Source organism: Callorhinchus milii, unplaced genomic scaffold (genome assembly GCF_018977255.1).
Source record: "Callorhinchus milii isolate IMCB2004 unplaced genomic scaffold, IMCB_Cmil_1.0 Scaffold1, whole genome shotgun sequence".
Lineage (NCBI taxonomy): Eukaryota > Metazoa > Chordata > Chondrichthyes > Chimaeriformes > Callorhinchidae > Callorhinchus > Callorhinchus milii.
In genome coordinates this window covers 125,551,396-125,572,938 of record NW_024704742.1, presented here as the reverse complement: position 1 = coordinate 125,572,938, position 21,543 = coordinate 125,551,396, and the positions used below count along the sequence as shown (strand labels likewise).

The 21,543-nt window shown below is 42.6% G+C and overlaps 1 protein-coding gene across 3 annotated transcripts in view; it reads left to right on the top strand.

The window, feature by feature from the left end:
• The window catches only part of parp8 (poly (ADP-ribose) polymerase family, member 8), a 169,832-nt gene that overhangs the window by 135,680 nt on the left and 12,609 nt on the right, over positions 1–21,543 (top strand). For all 3 annotated transcript variants that reach the window (XM_007892207.2, XM_042335361.1, XM_042335349.1), the window contains 3 exons: positions 17,109–17,201; positions 18,193–18,318; positions 20,829–20,894. In XM_007892207.2, coding sequence (XP_007890398.1) covers positions 17,109–17,201; positions 18,193–18,318; positions 20,829–20,894 — 285 coding nt within the window. The remainder of the gene's footprint in view (positions 1–17,108; positions 17,202–18,192; positions 18,319–20,828; positions 20,895–21,543) is intronic.

Genomic DNA, 21,543 nt, shown 5'->3' with positions numbered 1-21,543 from the left:
TCTCTTTAAATGATATCATGGGATCCCTAACCTCCACCTTAAAAACAGTCAGATGTTTTGACATCTAATCCAAACTAAAACAGCTCAAACAATGCAGTGTCTAGACTAAGAGCTCAAAGTCCCAGCGTAGGGCTTGAACTCATAACCTTCTGTACAAGAAGTGAGAATGCTACCAACTGAAATCTGGGTTGCACATTTGATTAATCATCCCAGGTATGTCAGGTATACTCTTGCCTTGGAGAAGGGAAGGTGGGGGGTGGAATTAGAATGATTGAAGGTTCATGTGGAGTATCAACATCGGCATAGACAAGTTGGGACAAATCTTTCTCTGCTATAGATTATATGTGATTCTAAGTAACGGTCATTTCCCTCAGTACCTTTTTACATATAAGCAAAATATTTGTGTTGATAAAATAAGATTCAATATGACCTTGCACTTTCCCCTTCACTATAAAGTTCCAGGGATCAGGGGTGGGGGAGTGGGAGAATCACAGATTTTAATTATAACTCTCAGGTCACTTGAAGGAGCTATTAGAATATTAACTGCTCATTGTACATATAAAATCATTAAAATCAGTGGTGTGTGGAATTAGAATTACTTGTGTGTGTGCATTTAATATTCCTTGACAGAATTCCTTAATAACTCCACTCTGGAAGTTAATCTCATGGGAGCAGAGTTTCCATGGATCAGTGAGATTTACTCCCAGTTACTGAAAGGAGTTCTCATTTCCTTATTATAATAATAATCCTTGCATCTTGATATAGTGCCATATCACATCATCATAACATCTCAAAGCACTTCCTAGGATTTGCCTTAGAGTGTTTGTGATGTGGTATGAATGATTAATTTTACCAAGAGATTATTGGCCACAAAGTCAATGATATTTTTATCTGGCGGGAATTGTTGGCCAAGACAGCGGGAGAAACTCCCTTCTCGTCTTTTCAATAGTGCCATGGGATCTCTAATGCCCACCTGAACAGGCAGGGGGATATCAGTTTAACATCTTATCAGAAGGACGGCATCTTTTGCAATTCAGCGCAACCCCAGCACTGCACTGAAGCATCACCCTAGACTGAAAAAAATACCATAAATTGAGTAGTGCTACAATAAACAGTGTGTTGGTTAGAGGACTCGCCTAGCAAGTGAAAGGACCTGGGTTTGCTTCCTAGGCAAGGCAAAACATGCGCAAAGCTTCCTTACTCCATACGCCTCTGCTTACGTAGCAGTGAGTAGGAACCCAGTTGCAAGTCGATTGGCAGATCGCTTTTCCTGGTGTAATAACCCCTTCAAAAAAAAATTAACTCAGCTGTTTGTAGGACACTGCTGTGCGCAAATGGCTGCCGCATTTCACCCACAAAATATACAGTCAATCCACTTTACAGTACATTCTTTGAAGCACTTTGAGACATCTCGAAGATGTGATAAGGCTTTATATCAAATGCAAGGATTATTATTATAAGCGTGACAGACACATGGAATAAACCACAAGCGAGTCTTGTTCTAACATGTTTGGGAAACATAAAATCCTACCCCATGGGGCATACGTACAGCTGGCCAACTCACTTCCTGCGCACTAGCCAGTTCCCGCGTTAAAAGAAAAAATGACCGCTTTCCAGGTCACAAAGTTACCCCTGCAGTGCCGCCCATATTGATTTAATGTGATTAAAGGCTAAAGAGCAGACAAAATCCATGAATGAATTAAACAGTTCTTTACGCAATTCAGAGTCAGTGGTTAAATCAATTTGCGCATTCAAGGGGCCATGTTTCTAAAATTATTTTTAATTAAGGAAGTGTAAAACTCATTTGAAAGTTCACCTAAAATCTGGACCCCTCTGACAGAACTGTTAGTTGCAGAGTTGATAAGCAGTCGGTGCAGCCTCTTGTCATCAGACATGCTTCTGTCTGATGGAGGATAACAGTACTAAAATTGACTGCACCGTATCACATGTCTGTCAGACCTTTGCTCTCAAGCACTCTGGACAAATGGCACAGAGCTCAAGCAAAAGAAAATCAAGGCAAAGTCAAGGACGTTCACTTACTTACCTGGGACTTTTTCTTTCAAACAGAGAAGACTGAAAGGGGTACTTGATAGAGATACTTAGGCTTACCAAGGCTTTGGAAAATTTAGATTCAGATGCATTTTCTGCTGCGTACAAAATTCAAAGAACAAGGTGTGATAATGCCAAAATTAGAACAACAAAGAAGTAAGGACATTTTTTTTTTGAAAAAGTAGTCTTGTACCTTAGTGATTACGGCATCGTCTCCCAAGCGAGCGGACCTGGGTTTGATTCCTGGGCAGGACAATAGATTGGAAAGTTTCCTTGCTCCACACTCCTCTGCTCACAATAATAATAATAATAATAATAATAAACCTTGCATTTGATATAGCGCTTTTCACGTCGGGAGGACGTCCCAAAGCGCTTCACAGAACACACTGTAAAGTGAATTGACTGTATATTTGTGGGCGAACACGGCAGCCAATTGCGCACAGCAATGTCCCACAAACAGTCGTAGATTGAAAATGACCAATTTATTATTGTTTTTGGTTTTGCCACTTCCTGTTCACTGCACATATGCAGAGCAGGAAGTGATATCAGTGGTGACCTGATAACCTTAAATTCACCCATGTTTAATAATAATAATCCTTGCATTTGATATAGCGCTTTTCACGTCAGGAGGACGTCCCAAAGCGCTTCACAGAACACACTGTAAAGTGAATCGACTGTATATTTGTGGGCGAACGCGGCAGCCAATTGCGCACAGCAGTGTCCCACAAACAGTCGTAGATTGAAAATGACCAATTTAATTATTGTTTTTGGTTTTTTGGAGGGATTATTATTAGGCGTGTGGAGTAAGGAAACTTGCCCAAGGTTTTGCCCTGACCTGGAATTGAACTCAGGTCTCTCACTTGCAAAGCGAGTGCTCTAACCACTGAGCTACAGGACTCCAAACTCTGGAACTCTGGAAGCTAAAATGGCCAACTCCCATGTCATTGTGGTGCTGCTGATGTCAATCCTGTTTTGCCCATTTGCAATAAAGGACGAATTGACCTCAGGTAGTGACCTGAAAATCTCCTATTTTAGTGCAAAAGCTGGCATTGTAGCATATGGGAAGCGATTGGGCAGTGTGCATGCCATGCACAGTGCAGCTTCCTTATTTGCACTATAACAGAGCTGCACTATACTAGCGCAAGTGGTGGATCAAAAAAACCATAAAGGCTTTCTTTCAAAATGTAACAAGACATGTTCCTGTCAACTAAAACGATTCATGGTTATTAGATTTAGAGATAGGTACAGTGAAGAAATGTTGTGGGAAATTGATTTGGACGGCTAGATCGAACGACAGTCTTCCCCTGCCTGAAATTGTTACCATGTATTATCTCAGCATTTCCTGGAAATGTACCTAGTCCATGTACAGTAGAGAAGTTGATATCTGCACTAATTGGTTCTAGATATTAAAACAGTGTGGCTATCAGGTCATGGCCTGAACTACTAGGCACATATTGAAGCAAAAGTGTCTTCCCATTAATTACACACCTAATTAACCCCTCTGTCTCTCAGTTTCTTATTCTAACTGTCCTTCTAGCCCTGTATTGTACCTTTATCAGAATAAACGAACAAGCACAATAAATCAGTATATTCATCAGTGCCAAAGGTTACAGTATATTCTGTGAAGTGCTTTGAGATGTCTGCAAGACTTGAAAACGGTTATATCAAATGCAAGGATTATTACTAGTATTACTATTATAATTCTCAAAGCTGGTTTAAATGCACAAACATCTCACTCTTTGTTGCAATGTCCATGTGCTAAATGTACAGGTACTTAATGAACCATTAAGAATTTCACCACATTATTGTAGTTCCACCATGTCAGTCCTGGTGCAGGCATGATCTTATACAGTGTGTGCATATGGGACAATCATCTGCATCCACGAAAAGGCAATAGAAGGCTTGCCAGAGAGTGAAAGAAGCAGAAATGAGAAAATGTGCCATTGACTGTTCATTCCCAATTGTCAAAATGATTGGCTGCCTTGCAGGGCATGAAAGTGTCTATTACTGCTTGACCAGAAGTGAAGGACATAAGTAACTATGAATGATGAAGTTTTCCCATTATAAAGACTTAATGGAAAGATTGCTATATTATTTTTCTGTCATGATATGGTAGATCCCTCTTGTCAGTGTGTTAATCACCTATCTCAACATATATTTATTCATTTCTTTCCTAAAGGTTCCAATTGACTCAGGACTGACTGCTTTATTAATAATGCATGCAAGTGATAAATTGCTGCTTCGTATTACTGTCAGTTACAGTGCCAAAGGTGACACATTAAACTGCACAACAGGTAGAGATATCTGAACTGAATGTTTAAACATGATTAGTTTAAATCTATGTATTTACCAACACCTTATTACTGCACATTATAATTCTGAGTAGCCTTGCCATCATGCTTGGTTTTTCCTGCGTTTTCCACCTTATTAGTTGTATAATAACTAGTTGTATACAACTAGTCACCCTTGAATCAAGCAGTCGAGAAGATGTGAAAAGCGCCATACCAAATGCAAGGATTATTATTATTATTATTATTGTTTGATCCAGTACTAAGGGTCCATTTGTGCATTTACAGTCTCAGGCTTTTTGTTCTTCCTAATTGCACACTTTACTTTGATTCGATTCCCGGCAGGACGAAACGCTGGGCGAGTTTTCTTGCTCCACACGCCTCTGTTTATCTGGCAGTAAGTAGGAACCTGGTTGTTAGTCGATAGGCGGATCGCTTTTCCGGGGTAATAACTCCTTCAAAACAAATAATAAATTGTTCACTCATTCCACGACTGTTTGTGGGACACTGCTGTGCACAATTGGCTGCCGACTTTCGCCCACAAAATACACAGTAAAATTCACTTTAAAGTGCGTATTTTGTAAAGTGTTTTTAGACGTCTCGAAGATGTGATAAAGCGCTATGTCAAATGCAAGGATTATTATTATTAATTTTATACAACAACTCAGCCCGTGGTTTGTATTTCGGACTCTTGAGCATTGCTGGCAGTCAGGAAGCCTCTTTCCTGTCTTCACCAGAAACTTCATGCAATATGAGTTTAAATTGTTCCTTCTGTGAAACAAAGGGAGTTTAGGCAGGGATGGAAATGTCTGTAATGTTGAATGCTTCCAATTGTTACAAATAAAGCAAAGCTATGGTGCAATGCAGTTTTGAGAATACTGACCAGCTTGTCTGAGCTAATAGTAACAATACAATATAAAATTACATTTGTAGAGCGCTTTTCATGTCGGGAGGATGTCCCAAGACGCTGGACAATCAGGAATTTGGACCCAAGCAGGGGGCTGGGAGGGTCCAAATTCCACCAGGGAGGGTGGAGGGCAGGGAGGGTAGGGGTAGCATAGTGGCCGAATGTGCGGTCGAAGAGCAGGGTCTTGAGATGTCCCTTGAAGGAAGCAAGGGAGGGAGCAAGGTGAAGGAAATGTGGGATGGAGTTCCAAAGGGTGGAAGCAAAGAGGCTGAAGGCCCGATGGTTAGGCGCACCGGACATGGGACATGGAGCAGGCCAGAGCCAACTGAACAGAGGGAGCGGACAGCTTGATATGGGGTTGGCAGGTTACAGAGGTAGGAATGAGCAACGCCATGGATAGCCTTGAAGGCGAAGACGGGGAGCCAATGGAGCTGTACAAGGATGGGGGTGATGGGATCACGGAGCCTGGTGCGGGAGAGGACACAAGCTATAGAGTTCTGGATGATCTGCAGCTTGCGGAGGGAAGCGTTGTGAAGGCCGACAAGAGGGAGTTGGCGTAGTCGAGCCTAAATGTGATGAAAGCATGGATGAGGGTTTCGGTGCCCTGAGGGGTGAGGCAGTGGCGGAACCGGGCAATTAAAGGATGTTCTGCATGTTCCTCTGTGAGCTTTATTCAGTCACAGTGTGTGTGTGTGTCTGTGATGCCCTATTTATTTCCTGCATTGTTAGCGTCAATTCAGTACCATTTCACATGAAGGCTAAAATGGATTTTAACAAGCAATGATTTGCCCTGCATCTGAAATCACTTTGGCAGGTTGTCTCCTAACTATGAATCAGTTGGTTGGTAACATTCTAGCCTGAGGGTGGTGGGTTTAAATTGCACGTTACAGCTTGAACTGAATGTGCAAACAGATACTCCAATACTTGGGGAATGCTACAATGTCATAGGTGCTGTATATTGAATAACAAGTGAATTTGAGGTCGCCTTCGCCTGTTTTCAGGGGGGATTTTTTTTAGAAAACCAACGCATTATTTGTATGGACTTTATCTTGGAGTCCGGAAACAATTCTCCAAATTAATGGGTTACTCACCTTGTGTTTGTGGTATTTTGTTGGTGCAAATGACTCCCACGTTTGGCTACAAAAAGTGTTTTGAGATGTTTTGACATAACGTGCTATAAAAATGCAAGATCTCTCTTTACAGGAATCAGATCCTTGCATTGTTGGAACGTTAATCAAGATTAGCATTCCCTGCGAGGGGAGTCTTCAATTGCATTATAAAATGAACCTGCCTTAGAGCAGGTTTATATAGCTGTGGACGTGATCATTATTGCTCATGCGCAGAGTTCTCCCTAGCCTTTAGCAGGAGAGAGAGAGTTTACAGTTGTAAGTATACATTCTGCCTATTGCCCCAAATAGCTCTATTGCTGTAAGCAATTGTGAATCACTATAGCAGTAAAAATCCAGTCAAATAGGTTATTTCCTTGGAGGATTTGTAACTCTTGGTGTAACTTTGTAATTTTAAATTACAAAGCTGCCCCTAGTGACCAACCAGAGACCAACCAATATAATTTATGACCCTAGTGACCGACCAATATAATGCAAATACATTGTAGTGGATGTTGGTCACACTGATCGCAGAATGGTCATGAGAGCAGAGTAGAAAGTGGAACAGAGGAGGATTGGGAAAGAGCAGAGGCTTAACAGTGCAAGAGAAGATAATGGTGGAGTCGGGAACTGAACAGGACCAGAGTGAGGATTGAGAAGTGGAGTCAGAGGCAGAATAGAATAGGGGATTCTTCAGAATAGAATAGGAGTCAGTGTAGTGCAGGGATCGTGTAGTTAAATGCTGGACAGAATGGGGAGTGGTGATTGAGGAATTGGAGGCTGATCAGAGTGGGGATTGAGGAGAGTGGAGTCAGAGGTGAACACAGCGAGGACTGAATACTACAGACAGAAGCTGAGGAGAGCAGGCACAGGCTAGGGTTGTATGCATTTTGGGATTGAGAATGCAGGATACCTCCAGTACATCCTGGTGATAAATATTGAATGTGCCGTAACATTGAAAACATTGTCCATGAACATTTTTTTAACTGCAGTTTTATGACAATTTTTTTATATTTAGATTTTTATATTTAACCGAGAATTTAATAATGTAGAGCTACAGGAGTTAAGACATTCTATATCCCTACTTGTATTCCACTTTAGTATGGTCACTCTCAGTTCAGGGCAATCGTAACCATAGTAACAGCATGGACTGGCCACAGAGTAGAATTGCGGAGATGTGGCATGGTTGAATAATCTGGAGATTTGCTTGATGACATTTGTTGCTGAGGGAGGAATTTTATAGAATTTACCCTTGGTAGATTAAATATGTGGGTAGAGTCACAAGGATAACGATCGAGTTTAGATGAAGAACACCCTTTGGCTCATCTGATCTTATCTTTCCATAATACTAATCCTACCGTATTCCTATTTCAACATTAAAACTGTTCAACATTAAGATAATGCCCATGCTTTAACCATCCTTTTGGAAATATGTTCCAGCTGTTGATTACCTTCTGTGTAAAGAAATAGTTCCTCAAATATAATATTAAACTTTCCCTTCATAACCCAGAATCTATACTCCTCTTGCTCTTTGCATCTGAAGGTATTGTCCACAGTTTACTAACTGCAACCAATTAAGCAATACATAATATACACTTCTAGAGAATATCCACTGAGATGTTCCTTTTCGTGGAAGAAAAACCTTATCTTATCCTTATAGTTCATCCTTTGCAAATTTGGATTGGTCCGTTGCTCTCCTCTGCAATGCTTCTAGAGCAGTGGTAGCCAAAGCATGGGCCGTGGGCTGGAAGTATCCTGCGAGACCGCCAATAAGTGGCCCACCGAACATTCGCACTAAGTCTGTTTTAAATCAAAATTTTGTTTCCAGTAGCTACTGAACGGTGCTGTTTATGGTATGGCTATAAATCTAGAAATATTTAATCAAGAAAATGCATATGTTTGGCTGAAGAAAAAGGTTGGCCACCACTGCTGTAAAGCCTGGGCAGTCTCCTAATATTACTGTCACCAGAAACTAGTCCAGATACAGCTTGACCATAGCATTGTCCAGTGCATGTTTGACCTCTGGGCATCTGAACTCACAAATATAGCAAACCAGAGCAACATCCCTTTTCCTACCTCACATTGTTTGGAAACATGAGTTAAGAATCAATTAACGGCCCTTTTAGTTTCCCTTCAACAATGTATACCCCAACCACAGTAGTTCATGTACATACATATTTTGTGTATTTTGTTGGGGTGACTGGCCTTATTCCATGCTTTCTCATGTGTTCTTATGCCTGATGATTTCTCTGCTTCGATGATCTGCCGCTTCCAATCCCAGAGATCGGCATTTGAGTGCAACCGAAAAACAGGGACACTGAACTTAATCCAGTCAGTTATCCTTTGGAGCATCACTCAGTTCCTGCCTCCATAACTGACAATAAAGCAACTCAAGCCACAAGTCCCAATGTACAAGATGGCGGTGATTTACTTTACAATGCAAAAGGGATTCATCTAATGTACGGAAGTCATGACTGGGGGATTAGCACTACTGCCATTCATTAGGACTGGCTGAAAGCATGATCTGTTTCATTTTGTTTCATAAGACTCCTTCAGTTAACGAGCACTAGTTTCTGAATATCCTCCACCCAACATTCGCAGGCAGGCTTTCAGCCTTTCTGACCCCTCTCTGGATCTCTATTCCAGAGTCCCTCCCTCACCTCATTCACTGTCCATCTGCACAATAGACAGGAGAAAGGAGTTTCTGCCAGTATCCTGGCCACTGATAACAATTCACTCTTTGTAGGACATTGCTGTGTACCACATGGCTAACACATTCACCTACAAAAATACAGTCACTATGTTTTACAATAAATCCTATGAAGACATCCTCCCGATGTGAAAGTTGCTATATCAAATGCAAGGTTTATTATCATTAATAAGATAGGAGAGTTGGTGTTCCTGAAGGAAGAAAGTAAATAAAATACAATTTACTTTTATGCAGGACATTTATTTCATGTCAGGATGGCTTCTCATAGTGCTTTACGCAGCTGGCTGGGCTGGGAGTTGAAAAGGGTTGATGGGGTGTGGGGGAGATGATCGAAAGCACAGTCAAAGAGGTATGTCTTGAGGCTAGCTATGGAAATGTGAAAGGGGAGGGGGGGAAAGCAAGTCAGAGGGACTCCAGGAATGACAGGGGAATTAACTGAAGTGCCTTTTTCATCCAAACCTTTTTTTTTCTTTTGATCTTGTGACCCTTGTTGACCAGGCTACATCAGCCATTCCATGAAAGTTAACTGTAATAACGCTCAGCAATTGTTACCAATGGGATGATATACGTCCCTTGCTTGCATGGATAGCAAATGGGGCTCTACAACAGTTCCAATGATGCTACCAAAAAAGACGACACTTGCCTCCAGAATGGCGGAGAGCCTCCGAGCCTTGACTGACTTAGGCAAACAGACAATGATAAGTCACTGAGGCCCATTGTATCCATGAGTGAACTCACCATCCCCAGCGAGATGAATCTACTGTGTGCCACATAAGTCATTTATTGAGCAGGATGTCAACCACTGTGATGAAGTCAACAACTCATGTATTGGATTGAGCAGCATTCTTAAGATGCTAGGAAGGGATAAGAGAGATCACACAGGAAATGCACAATCCGTGGTTCCTTTCGAGTCAAGAGTGCTGTCCAGACTGAATAAAGAGGTTGTTAATAAACTAATTTGCTTCCCGCTGTCCAACAATGTCCACGCTGAGCCGGCTGCAGAAACCATTAAAATGTTAATGGCTGTCTATTCATTACTTTCTACCAGAAGGTGTTGAAAAGACAAAGATGGATGGTGTGTGTGTGAGTGAACATGAGGCTGGTGGCTGCGTTAAAGAAATATTGCAGTGCACATCTCAAGACACAAAATAAACCTGTACCAATGTAAATAAAAATCTCATGGACACACACAAAAAGAGGAAACGTTTCACACGTCAATAAAGTAAAACATTTCAGATGTAAGTATAATGGGAACCCATTATCCCAAGGAGCTGGTATACTGCTGGTCTGTATAACGTTTGCCTATAAAATGCACAGTAACCATATTTTGCAATAAATCCTGCAAAGTGCAATATTAAATACAAGGATCATTTTTGTCTGGCTTCTGGCATTAACTGACAGCTTCCTGTGCTTTGTGCATGGGTGCCGAAGGTTTCTAGTGCTAACAGCATCTCAGCAACCAGTGAAAACACTCACGAGAATGGTCACTGCTGACCTGCTGGCTTCCTACACTCTCCGTGCACAGTTTAGCGATGTTAGTGGCAACTATACTACCTGGGAAACTGCCTATTTTTATGATGTGACCCTGATATAACACTGTGTTTTGTTGTATCGATGTAAACCACCACATTACAATGGGGTCTGACTCTATTTCACCTGATATATTCAGAGGTTGGCAAGTTTCCTTCATTGTTCAGGAGCTTTCTCTGTGTGTCCTTGGATTGTTCATTTCCTTTAAGTGGTAATACTCTCGCCTCTTGGTTAAGGTGTAGAGACAGCCCTACACCAGGACTTGAGCCCTACACCAAGATGTGAGCTCAGTTATTCAGCAACAACAACCTACATTTATGTAATAGTAATAATAATCCTTGCATTTGATATAGCGCCTTATCATGTCTTCGAGACTTCTCAAAGTGCTTCACAGAATAGACTGTAAAGTGAATTGATTGTATATGTGTGGGTGAAACACGGCAGCCAATTGCGCACAGCAGTTTCCCACAAACAGTCGTGGATTTAAGTGACCAGCTTTTTATTATTGTTTTTTTCTTGAGGGATTATTATCAGGCTTGTAGAGTAAGGAAACTTGCCCAACGTTTCGCCCTGCCAGGAATCAAACCCAGGTCTCTTGCTTGCAAGGCGAGTGCTCTAACCACTGAGCTACAGGACTCCTACATTTGATATAATCCTTACATTTGATATAGAGCCTTATCACGTCTTTTAGATGTCTCAAAGCGCTTCACAGAATTTAGTGTAATATTTACTGTATATTTTGTGAGTGCCGTGAAGTTTACAGGAGAGCGGAATAGAAGGGGTGGAGATGCATGTGGTGTATAAACACCACGAGTTGGTCCAAATGCACTGTTTCTGCACTGCATATTTCTATGTCATTCTATGGAAATTCACACCCAAGCTATCATAACTGATCCTTCATCTGTTGATGGGACATTGCAGCTGCAGATTAGCCTCTCCCCTTTTGCGTACTAGACAAATATTTACTATACTTCACAGTGACGCTATCATTATGTGAAATGTTTTAATGAAGTATCTTGAGTTGCTAAGGCACGATATCAAATGCATTTTTAAAATTATTAAATGCCATGATATACCTAAAAAACAGTCTCTATTTTTAACAGTTAACTATGAAGCATTTTGAGCCATCTTAATGTGACAAGCTGCAATAAGAGTGCAATCATTTTCATATTACTTAATGCTGATGAGTAAACATGTGGGAGACTGTTAGAATATGGTTGAAGTCCTGGGGTTATATATGGAGAGATACATATTTTACAAATGTTATGAATTATGAATTCAGTCAAATAAGCCCAGTTAAGCACCAGTCATGTGCATCTTTCCAGTTATTACACATTCAAGTGGTAAAAGATCATGGAAACTGATGGGGTCTAATTTTACAATACTTGCAAATCAGGTTGGATGAGCTAATTGCCATTTCTGAGATGACTATTTGCAAAGCAATTAATTGGAATTGCAAAATTAGAAATGTGATTGCTCTGACTCCTGGACATGTTCTACATCTCCTTTCATAGTAGAATTGAAGAAATACTCTGAAGCCCCGCCAGAACTACAATGAATGATTTGTTAAGTTTAGAAGTCTTTGTCAAGGTGTAGGCAGACTTCCGAAATGATGTATGTGATTTTCACATCAGAGAGGGAGGTCAGATCTGAGAAGCGAATTGAAAGAGAAGCAGAGCTACACAAAGAACATTTCTGATTGTCACTCTTAAAGTCTGTAACTAATAATAATATAATAATGTAAATAATAATCATATAATAATAATAATAAATCCTTGCATTTGATATAGCACCTCATCACATCTTCGAGACATCTCAAAGCGCTTCACGGAATATACTGTAAAGTGAATTAACTGTATATTTTGTGGGCGAAACACGGCAGCCAATTGTGCACCGCAGTCATATATGTATTCTTTTAGTATTTGAAATCAATAGTTTATTCGGCTGGAATGATGTTTATCACTGGTGCATAACTGGGCTTATTTTACTGAACTCATAATTCAGAACATTTATAAAATATGTATCCATCCATGTACAAACCTAGGTGTTGAACCATATTCCAACTGGGGCTGTGAACTCATATAGAATAGGCTGGCATTTCAATACAGTGCTGGGGCTAGCTGTTTGTTGGAGGTCAGTTAAAAGGTTAAACCAAGTTTAGGTGGATGTTAAAAACTCCACAGTATCTTCTTAAAATGAGAAGGGAGTTTCTCCCAGTATCCTGCCAACAGTCTCCCCCAAAGAAAATTAGTCATTCACCTTGTGGCTGTTTTGGGGAAATTGCTGGGTGCAAATTGGCTATCTCGTTCATGTGCAAATTACACAAGATACTTTACAGTAAATCCTGTGAAGAGGTTGGAGATGTCCTCTTGATGTGAAAGGTGCTATACCAAAATGTAAGAATTATTATTTTTAAGATTTTGTTGTAATTGGAAGAAATAACTAGTGAGATCGCTGATATATTTCAGTCCTTATTTTGTAAAACATGAAGAATGATTTCTTTGTATTTTATTGCTGACCCAGATTAGTATGAGCTTGATATTTGTACCTACCTGATCAGCGAATTCCACAGTCTAGGTTTGGAAGGAGCAAAGCTGAAATTGATAGTGAGCCTGAAAGAGTCATTGAGGACATCTCTCCAACCTCCTCTCTCCCCATAGCAGTACCTGTTGCCTCTGCAATACTGGGTCTGGCCACTTCAGTGACCCCCGAATCCTCTGCTCCACCATCGGCGGTCGTGCCTTCAGCCACTATGTCCCGAAACTTTGGAACTCCCTCCCTCAACCCCTTCGCCTCGCCCCTTCCTTCCCCATCTTCAGGTTTCGCCTGAAGACCTTCCTCATCGACCGTACCTACGGTCACCTTCCTCCTCCCCCTGGCTCGCCCTCGGGCTCCCCCATTGTTAAGCACTCTGAGACACTGCCTAGCGTGGAGGGTTCTATATAAATGCAAGTTGTTGTTGACATTCAATATAGAAAAACCAAACAGCATTGAAAATATGTGACACCTGCATCTAATGAAATAAACTCCAATATTTGTAAATACAACAACAACAACAAGATTACATTTCTATAGCGCCTTTCACATCGGGAGGATGTCCCAAGACACTGGACACTTTTCATGTCAGGAGAATGTCTCAAAGTGCTGCGCTCTTTCCTCTCCAACCATTCATTATTCGAACCCCTTCAGTCGGGTTTCCGTGCTGCCCATAGCACAGAAACTGCCCTGGTCAAGGTCACCAATGACATCCTGACCATCTGTGACCAGGGCTCCCTCTGCCTCCTCGTCCTCCTCGACCTATCGGCAGCATTCGATACGGTCGACCACGCTATCCTCCTCCACCGCTTGTCCTCCCACCTAAACCTTCAAGGCCCTGTCCTTGAGTGGTTTAGGTCGTACCTCTCACTTTGTCTCCACTAATGGTTTTTCCTCCAGCCCCCGCAATGTCTCGTTCGGTGTCCCTCAAGGCTCTGTCCTCGGTCCCCTCCTCTTCACCCTCTATATGCTCCCCCTTGGTGACATCATCCGCAGACATGGGGTTAACTTCCACATGTATGCGGATGACACCCAACTCTACCTTTCCTCCTCTACCCTCAACTCCACGACCACCGATGTCCTGACAGCTGCCTGTCTGACATCGAGTCCTGGACGAGAGATAACTTTCTCCAGCTCAACGTGCGCAAAACTGAGGCCCTCCTGATTGGCTCACGTCAGCGCCTCTGCACCTCAGGCGCTGACAGCATCAGCATCCAAGGCTGCACTCTCCACCTCTGAAAGCCAGTCAGGAACCTCGGGGTTCTGTTCGACCCTGAGCTGTCCTTTCTTCCTCATATCCGCGCCACAACTGGCACCGCCTTCCATCACCTCCGGAACATCGCCAGACTACGGCATTACCTCACCCCTCACGCTGCTGAAACTCTGGTCCACGCCTTTATCACCTCAAGGCTGGACTATGGGAACTCTCTCCTCGCCGGCCTTCCCGGCACCTCCCTCCACAAGCTGCAGGTCATTCAGAACTCTGCAGCTCGTGTACTGTCCCGCACCAGGCTTCGCGACCACATCACTCCCACCCTCGCTCGCCTCCACTGGCTCCCCATCCCCCAGAGGATCGAATTCAAGATCCTCATCCTCACCTACAAGGCCATTCACGGCCTTGCTCCCTCCTACCTCTCCGATCTACTATCCCCCTACCTACCTGCCCGTACCCTCCGTTCCTCTGGCTCCGGTCTGCTCCACATCCCCCGCCCCAACCGCCCTACCATCGTTGGCCAGGCCTTCAGCCTCTCAGCCCCGAGGCTCTGGAACTCCATCCCCCAGTGCCTTCGCCTTGCCTCCTCCCTTTCCTCCTTCAAGGCTGTTCTCAAGACCTTTCTCTTTGACCGTGCCTTCAGCTCCCCTCTCGACCCTCTACCCCTTCCTCGCTCCCTCCCTTCCCTCTCCTCACCCTGACCATTTCCCCCCTGCTCGGATCCTGACCCAACTGTACAGCGCCTTGGGACGTCCTCCCGACGTGAAAGGCGCTCAATAAATGGAATCTTGTTGTTGTTGTTGTTGTAAGCAGTTGCCTGGGCACCTGAGTTGGGGGGTGGGGGAGGGCCAAGGAGAGTGAATGAGTTAATCACAATTAACACATCAAATATCTCAAATTAATCCCCAGCATTGCCATTTTAAACAGTGTGACATAGGAAGAATTGTTGCTGCAAGGAAGTGTGAATTTGTATGGTGCTTTTACTAATAGTAGAGCAGCAAACAGACTGCAGGGTGTCGTATGTGAATGGGCAGTCAGCAATATTTTGGAACATATATAAATTTTTACGATGAGAAATTCCCACTCGTGTAGAATGAGAAACTGAAAATAAAAATGTTCTGATATAAGCTTGTGTGGCTTCGCTGCTGTGCTGTGGCATATTCAATACGTCAAAGGTACACATAACAGTCAGTGTCTCTTCTGAACTATTTTTCAGGTTTTGGAGATAAGAGAAGGGAGTTTCTCCCAGTGTCATGGCCAACAACTCACCAGATAAAATTGGTCATTTTGGACATTGTAGCTGCAAACTAGCTGTCAGATTCACCTGCAAAATACAGTCACTACACTTCATAGTAAATCCGGTGAAGCACTTTGGGACGTCCTCCTGACGTGATAGGCGCTACATCAGATGTAAGGCTTATGATTATAATGTTAGGGATTCCACTGACATTCACTTGGTGATGCACTGGACGTTCACTGCTAAACAGCAAGTGCTGCCAACTGCTGACCATTAGTGGCACGGCAATGAAAGTTCCAGAGCTTCCAGAAAGGAACTTATTTACATGACATGCATTTCTGTGACGGATTGAGTCAACAGGCTCTGGAAGGTTCTGCGGGTGAATTCTGGTAGCGTGGTCCTGTGTCCGGTGAGGTATCCCTGCTGTCTTCCTTCATTTAGTTTACAGAAATCTAACAGTGGTCAGACCTGTATGCAAAATGTAGATGAATCTGATATCAAATGCAAGAATTTATTGTATCTATTTTCCATTAAAAAAATCAGGTGAACTCCCAATCTCAGGTTGGTCTTGGACCACCCCCCCTCCCCAATACCACCCATGCCTGCAATCCGAAACTTGGACCACTTCATTAAATAAGCCTCGTGGGATCCATCGCTGAATTGTGAGACCAAACTAAACATGTCTGCATTAACCCCAACTTCTTCCCTGTCGCAGTGCTCCTCCGAGCACCTGGTCTGGACACTTGCTTGTTTTCTTTTTAAACTCAGAATTTTTTTGGGGGGGTTTAAAAACATTTAATATTATCCTGTTTTTGTCTCCTCTTTTCCAATTCCCCCTTCTCTCCCCCATCCTGGCCCATCCCATTAGAGCATGTGCTATTTCTTGGTCAAGAACATCAGAAAGTGATCAACTTCAAGGTATCTATTAATGCCATTCTGTAATTAACCACTAGGAGGCGTAAGTGCAGTCTGGCATGAATTTCTGCCCCTCTCCCTGTGTTATGGCTGGAATAACACAAGGCAACACAAGATCTATAGATGAGATTCTTCTTATACAGAGGGTCTAGAGAGATTTTGGAAGCTCCTGAGCCAATAAATGTAACCACATTTAAAACAGTGTTTTTATACCGTAAAAAGTCCTGAAGAAAGTTTTCAAAAGCATGCAGTACTTGCATCTGATCATTAAGGTAACACGTGGCTTGATCTTTACAGAGGGATCAGTAAAACAAACCATCTGTTTAGTTTCACCTTTAAAGCCTGTCTTAAAACTACTCTATTAGACTGCACGTTTGGTCACTTTTGCCCCCTCCTCCTTGCTCAGCTCTACCCTCCTCCCCCACCAAACCCCCCCACCCCCAGCTCCACTCCTGTCCCTTCTGTTAATTTCATTCAGCTACCCTCCTGACGTAAAAGCCGCTGTATAAAAGTAAATTGGTGTTGTTGTAGTTGACATGCTGTAATTCTCACAGTGTCCGTTTGTAAACACTTGTTTATATCTAATTTTTTTCTCTTTTATGTTTCCTTGTACTACAGCCCACGGTGTGTGAGCGGGAGTTGTGCGTATTTGCTTTCCAGACTCTGGGAGTAATGAACGAAGCTGCAGATGAAATAGCCACAGGGGCTCAGGTATGAATATATGCAACAGACACATGCTATTCACAGGCTTTAATCATCAACACAACTAGCAGTTACAGTGGCCATGGTATTGAGGACAGTGAGTAGACATGTACTGAGGTCAATGAGTGGACATCTATTGGAGGACACTGAGAGGCTGAGGAGTATTAAATTTGTGATATTTACAAACGGTGTAGGACATGCCAAGTGGACCTTCCTTTGACTACTGAAAACTTTCTAGGTTGGTAATATTCACAAATTGGCCAATTCAGATCCCTAAAAACAGGGAAAACAGTACGAGTCAGTCTAATTTTTACACTTCAACAGCTTTAAAAGTTGCAGTTGGCCAAGTTGTGTATATTGCAAATTAGGTGGCTTTTCTATTCCCAAAAATAAGTTGCAATTAGCGCTCCTCAAGGTGATTGCCAGTATCGCAAATTTGCCAATATCCCACTGTGCTTCAACACTGCTTTTAAAGCTCGGTTCTAGGCTTGAATGACTCTGAGACAGACAGAATGATCTGTTGTTATAAATAAATGTCTCATGGGTTTTTTTTAATGTATTTTGAATGTAAAGTTCATTGTACTTTTTCTCTCCTGAAGATATTTCTCACAGAGAAACGAACCCAGACACCTCAGAGCATCCCGAGCACTAACAAATCCTGTGCTGTATGATTAATAGTCAAATAACCCTCCACTTTATACACATATCTTGTAGACTACTGCAGGTACCATGGTTAAGCTTATTGCACCAGGGAATAAGAATATCTGATAAACAGTAGTCAAATGTCAAACAATCCAAGACTGGAGAGTTAAAGTTCAACCTCCTTCCTCCCCCTACCTTCTGCACCACCACCATACAATACAGCTCCTCTGTCTTTTTCAGATAGAGCGATAGAATCCCATGAGAGGACACCTGCTTCCTGGGAGAGCAACCGGCATCTATCTGCAGCACTTTCAACTTTGTTGTTGTTGTTTCAATGCATTCTGTTCATCTCTTACAGGTTGTGGATTTATTGGTGTCCATGTGCAGATCGGCTCTGGAATCTCCCAGAAAGGTTGTCATTTTTGAGCCATATCCATCAGTGGTGGATCCCCTTGATCCTCGGAGCCTAGCATTTAACCCGCGGGTAAGTTATTTTAATGTCCATTAACCATTTTGCCATGTATCATGATGGAGGAGTATCTTCCAGTGTCCAGCCAACAATCCCCCAAATAAAAGTAATCATTCACTTCAAGCCTGTTTGTAGGACACTGCTGTGCACAAATTGGCTCCCACATGTGCCTACAAAATACAGAGTCACTACACTTTACAGTTAATCATATGAAATGCTTGGAGGGATCCTCTTCATGTGAAAGCACTATACCAAAAATGCAAAGATTATTGTTTTAGGATTATTATTATTTTAATAATACTTGTCACATCAAGGCTCGATTATGGAAACTCCCTCCTCATCGACCTTCCCAACTCTTCCCTTCACAAGCTGCAGATCATCCAAAACTCTGCAGCTCATGTACTCTTGCGCACCAGACCCCGTGACCCCATCACTCCCATCCTCGCCCGACTTCACTGACTCCCCAACCCCAAAGGATCGAATTCAAGATCTTCGTCCTCACTTTTAAGGGCATCCATGGCCTTGCCCCCTCCTACCTCTCTGACCTGCTGACTCCTACCAACCTGCCCGCTCCCTCCGTTCAGTGGGCTCCGGCCTGCTCCATGTCTCCCACCCAACCCATCCTACCATCGGTGGCCGGGCTTTCAGCCTCTCTGCCCCCACACTCTGGGACTCCATCGCACGATCCCTTCGCTTCACTTTCTCCCTTGCCTCCTTCAAGGCTGGTCTCAAGACCCTTCTCTTCGATCGTGCCTTTGGTCACCCTCCCACCTCTCTGCCTTCCCTCACCCCTACACCACCCCTCCCCCATGCTCGGGTCCCGACACCAGACTGTTCAGCACTTTGGGACGTCCTCCTGACGTGAAAGGCGCTCTATAAATGTAATATTTTTGGGTTGTTGGTTAGGATTGTTATTAACATGTAAAATAATGTCCAGCTCTCTGAACTATCACTTGGTGTTACAAGGTAAAATGGTTACAAAAATCATCTATGATCTATCCACCGTGCTCTCTGAAATGGGCTTGTGGGAATCTCCTATTCCAGTACTATGCCATACAAAGATCACAAATTCACATCCAGCTCCGCTCTAAGTTGGTTGATCTCAGTGGCGACTCTACAATCAGCTTCGATCACCTGATGTAATTAAGGGAAAAATCAGCCCGAGTTGCCATGACTGAAATCAGCTGACTAACAAAGAGAAGCCTTTTGCTCTGTGTGGTTCAGTGCTCAAGTGCCATTTGGAACATAAGAACAGGAGGAGACCATTCAGGCTATGATGCCAGCTCTGCCAGTTTATTGGGTTGTGGCAGATCATCTAATGTTCGCCTTTTCTCTATATACCCTTTAATACCCTTACTTCACAAGCTTGCTGATCTCCCCAGCTCTACCATACACAAAATTCAATTAATTCAGAACTCCATTGCCTGGATACTCACCCGCACAAAACTCCGGAACCCATCACACCAGTCCTTGCCAGGCTGCACTGGCTCCCACATACCAAACAGATCGACTTCAAGATCCTCTCACTCATTTTGAAATCCCTTCATGCCCTCGCACCTCCCTCCCTACCTATCCGATTTGCTAGCCCCCCCCCCGCCCCCACTCTACCACCTGCTGCCTCCACTCGGCTGGCTCCAGCCTCTTGTCCGTCCCTCGCCCCCTCTGCTCCACCATCGGCAATCATGCCTTCAGCCACTACAAAAACAGCAAAATTACAGTTGTATAGCACCTTTCACTTCGGGAGGAAGTCCCAAGGCCCCGAAACTCTGGAACTCTCTTCCTCAATCTCTCCACCTTGCCTTCTCCCTCCCCACTTTCAAAGCCCACCTAAAGACCTTCCTTTTTGACTATACTTACAGTCACCTCCCCCCACCCCGGCTGTCAGGCGCTCTGGGACGCTACCCAGCATGAAGGGCGCTATATAAATGCAAATTGTTGTTGTTGTATCTGTCTAATTCCCTTCAAAACATCCCAATTGACTCTGCGGTATTCTGGGGCAGTGCAGTTCACTTTCTCACAACCCTCTGTCTGAAGAAATGTTTTCACGTATCCCATTTTAACTCTATCTTTAATATTATGTGAACTGGGCTGTCGTGGGAACTACTATTCCATTGTTAATTCCAAGACTTTCTTGGCATGGATACTCTGATATCCTTTATCCGAAAGGCATAATGAACTTTATGCCTTTCTCAAAAGTCTCAGTTGTTCTTATGCCTTTTGAGAAAGGAAGGAACGTGGTAGGTGGCATCAGAGGGATATTAATTTGTTTCAAATGCTAACCTTTTAATGTATACAGATATAAGTTCTAATTGATTCCTAAGTGGATTTATTCTGAAACCACATATAGCAAGAAAGTAGATTAGAGGCAATTTTATGCAGTAGGTTCAAGTTTGGTGACATCCATATGTCATTTCACTGAATGTTTCATACCCATTGGAAAGCTGGCATTGCATTTTGTTTCTGTTTACACAGTATCTAATGTAACCTCCTTGCTAAACTGCTATTTTCTTGTTTTTTTTACCTAGAAAAAAGACTATGAACGTTTAGTTAAAGCACTGGATAGCATCACATCCATCAGGGAAATGACCCAGGTAAGACATACTTTGGAGCGAAATTCCACCTAGATTTAGATTTACTCTATTTATGTAGCAATTTAGGGAGCTCAGAACTTTAGTTCTGAATTCTGTCTTAACTTTGAAGCTGTTTTTCCATCGTTCTTAAAGAAACGTACAGAAAAACGTCTTCAAAATTCAGACTGTGTTAAGAATTTGCCAAATTCTGGATGCTATGCAAAATGTATTGGTCATTCACTTATAAAATGAAGGAATATTATTATAACATATGAAGTGCAATACTTATTTTTAACTCCCCAACTATTGATTGTTCTGCTCCATGTTTGTTAATGTGCCCAAGGCACTATTCATCTCCGTTCGGTGAGTTTTGCAGAAATAATGTCATGCAATTCCAACTTAAAAATAATGTTACATTATAAACATAACCTTATTTCATACATTAAAATTGGATTGCAATTGTTCATAAGCTCTCCGGGAAAAACTTGCAAGATTAAATGATTGCAGTAGAACAATGCTCCAATCCACATTAAGAAATTCACTCTCTGGATCATACAGTGTAATTTCCAACTCTTACAAAGAATCACTGCATTGGATGGTTTCTGGTACATGCTACGCGCTACAAACTACATCTATCACAACTCTTAAACATATTACTATTTTGTATGTT